The sequence below is a fragment of the Austrofundulus limnaeus genome, unplaced genomic scaffold (assembly GCF_001266775.1).
Source record: "Austrofundulus limnaeus strain Quisiro unplaced genomic scaffold, Austrofundulus_limnaeus-1.0 Scaffold109, whole genome shotgun sequence".
Taxonomy (NCBI): Eukaryota; Metazoa; Chordata; class Actinopteri; order Cyprinodontiformes; family Rivulidae; genus Austrofundulus; species Austrofundulus limnaeus.
The window spans coordinates 951,092-953,979 of record NW_013952511.1 but is presented as its reverse complement, the minus strand read 5'-3'; the positions used below and the strand labels follow the sequence as shown (position 1 = coordinate 953,979).

The 2,888-nt window shown below is 35.4% G+C and overlaps 1 protein-coding gene across 1 annotated transcript in view; it reads right to left on the bottom strand.

The window, feature by feature from the left end:
- cwf19l2 (CWF19 like cell cycle control factor 2) overlaps window positions 1-2,888 on the bottom strand; it is a 22,820-nt gene that overhangs the window by 18,456 nt on the left and 1,476 nt on the right. Inside the window, exons 2-6 of the mRNA XM_014014047.1 lie at window positions 2,228-2,338; window positions 1,860-1,982; window positions 1,054-1,164; window positions 760-879; window positions 389-482 (exon numbers count right to left, since the gene is read on the bottom strand). Of these exons, the coding sequence (XP_013869501.1) occupies window positions 389-482; window positions 760-879; window positions 1,054-1,164; window positions 1,860-1,982; window positions 2,228-2,338 (559 nt within the window). The remainder of the gene's footprint in view (window positions 1-388; window positions 483-759; window positions 880-1,053; window positions 1,165-1,859; window positions 1,983-2,227; window positions 2,339-2,888) is intronic.

The window sequence follows — 2,888 nt, the reverse complement described above, 5'->3', positions numbered from 1 at the left end:
TCTTTAAAAGTCAGACAAAATGATTTTCTCAATTTTTTTTCATATTTTGTCTCTCATRGTTGAGGTCTACCTATGATGTCAATTACAGGCCTCTCTCATCTTTTTAAGTGGGAGAACTTGCACAATTGGTGACTGACTAAATACTTATTTTCCCCACTGTATAGGTATAGGTATAGATTGATAGATAGATAGACAGATAGATAGATTTTTTTTCAGGTTTATTTTTCTTCTTTTTATTATTATTACTTTGGTTTTTGTCTGTGTTTTGAATGGAAAAAAATAATGCAAAATAGGACTTGAATGTGCTAAAAAAAAATAGAAAATTTTATTCATGTTCTGCTTTCAAAATTACAAAAATGCTTTGATTGTCACAATGGATGATCTTTACCTTTTTTTGCTGCAGTTTGAGCAGTTTCCTCTGGGGGCAAACCAGATCCTCCGTCTTTCCAATAAGGGTTGAGCTCCAGTTTGTGCAAACCAGCCTGAGAGAAACAAACATGTTTACTAAAATTTTGTAAATAACCCGTAAACACCCTGAGGACAGAAAAAATACACAAATCACAATATGCTGGTGTCTATAACAGTTTGTTCCTTTTGTTTAAATTATATGCAATCTGTGCAAAGAATGACATGATCGCTCCTTTTCTCATTCTTACAGATCCTTTTGTGTTCACACTTCCCAGCTAGAAAAGAAAACAGGAAAAATAGTAAAAAATAAAAATAAAAATAAAATAAAAGCTGACACATGAACACACAGACCTGTTCAATAGCCTGAGCCTTCTCTCTCTCTGCCTCCTTCTGTCGATCCTTCTCTGCTCGTCTCTCTGAAGTGGACGTGGTTTTCATAGCCAGGAAATCAAAAGTCATCCATTCATCCCTCTGTGGGACAAAAACAGTTTGAAAGAAGCAGGATAAATGAAAGTCTAATTTAAGAAAATCAAAGCTTTGAAATATTTTCAAGTTGGCAAGTTCTAATAAAAAGCTAAATTACTCAATAAAGTATGGAACCAAAGAGCTCAACTGACTCAACGTGGGACAGAGTACGGTTCCTACCTGGACATTCTGGGCTGGGCTGGAGCTGCCCTCCGAAGTTTTAGATTGTTCCGGAACTTTCCAGGCTTTCACAGGTTTCGTCTGAGCCTCAACCCACTCATCCCCCGAGTCCTGATACAAACAAATCAAAAACAGAGAGACAACGAGATAACAGGAGATGAAAACATTAGGACAGAAAGAGACACACCAATCTGCATTTATTACACTTCTTCTTTTTCCTGCTGTTCCCTCTTCAGGGGTTGCCTCAGCGAGTCATCCTCCTCCATCTCACTCAGTTCTCACTCCAACTACCTCCATGTCCTCTCTTACTGCAAATCCAGTAAATCCAGTATATCCTTTTTGGCCTTTCTCTTTGTCTTTTTCCTTGCAGCTGCATCTCTAACATCCTTCTCTTAATATACCCACTGTCCTTCCTCTGGACATGTCCAAACTATCTCAGTCTGGTCTCTCTAACTTTATCGCTTAGTTGTTCAACCTGTGCTGTACCTCTGATGATTTCATTCCTAATCTTATCCATTGAAGTCCTGTAGCTTTGTGATCTTCGCTCCTTGTAGTCTCACTGTTCAACCTGCCACCTTTTTTTTTTGCAATGTCCTTGAATAACAACATAGATTTCAGCTTAAACAGTTGTCTAGTAACTTTGTTACAAAGAAAAGCTTCAGGCTAATTTTACTTACAGTAAATATGAAAAAGAACGGTCTCACCTTTATCTTACTTTCATATAATAAAATAGACATAAACATTCTTCAGATGTAAGATTTGTTCAAACGTCATTTAAAAGTGTCATGCAGTGAGATATAATCTACCTGTGAGCTGTCACTGGAGCCATCTTCCACTTCTGTTGTCTTCTCCTTCTTGACTTTCTTCTTCTTCTCCTTTTTCTTTTTGAGTTTTTTGTCTTTCTTCTTTTTTTTCTTCACAGATCCTTCCTGTTGAAATTAAAACATTGCATTTCCCCTCGTTAATTTGTAGTTATGGTCTGCATGCTGAATATTTATAGTTATTTGTCAGACACAAAATTACCATTACTATTACCATATTAAATTAGTTATTAGCTATAACCTTTTTTTTTAGAATATCTCTTTTTTTTCTCAGAAACAAGTTTCTGCAATAAGTAACTGAAGATAGTTTCATCTTACGACTGCCTAATTACACTTTCTAAGCAGAAACTTACTTCCTCCATCTGCTGCAGTTTCTGCTCAACATCAGGGAGAATCCAAGTGTCCTCTCCTCTCAGCCTCTTCAGCTCCCTCTTCCTCTCTTCCTTTTCATACTTCTGCTTTGCCTGCATGGAAATAAAAAGAAATGTAAAAAATATATAATAAAAATGAATATGTTATAAAGAGCACATCAGTCTAATTTATGGCTCCCTGCAATACATAATCTCCTTACATCTCATAGATCTCCCTTGATAACATTGTCTCTTTCAAGTCACTCCTAAAAACCTACTTTTTCTCTCAAGCGTTAAGCTAACCATTTTCACCACTAACGCCAGCCTACCCCAAATGTAAATGCTCATCAATCTGTGTTTTTAATTTTTGAACTTACGCCATATTTTTCTCTCCCGCATTCATTATGTTTTTGTGTATTATTGTATATTTTGCCCTGCACTGACCTTACAATTTTAGAAATTTTTTCTTGATTTGATGTTTTCAATTTTTCGTTGTTTATGTTTAATTATGTTTTTCTGTTTCATCTTATTCTTTCCACCATTTTTATACTGTTAATGATTGAACAGCACCTTGTGAATATATTTCTGTGAAAGGCACTTTATAAATAAAACAAACTAACTAACTAACTAACTAACTAACTAACTAACTAACTAACTAACTAAC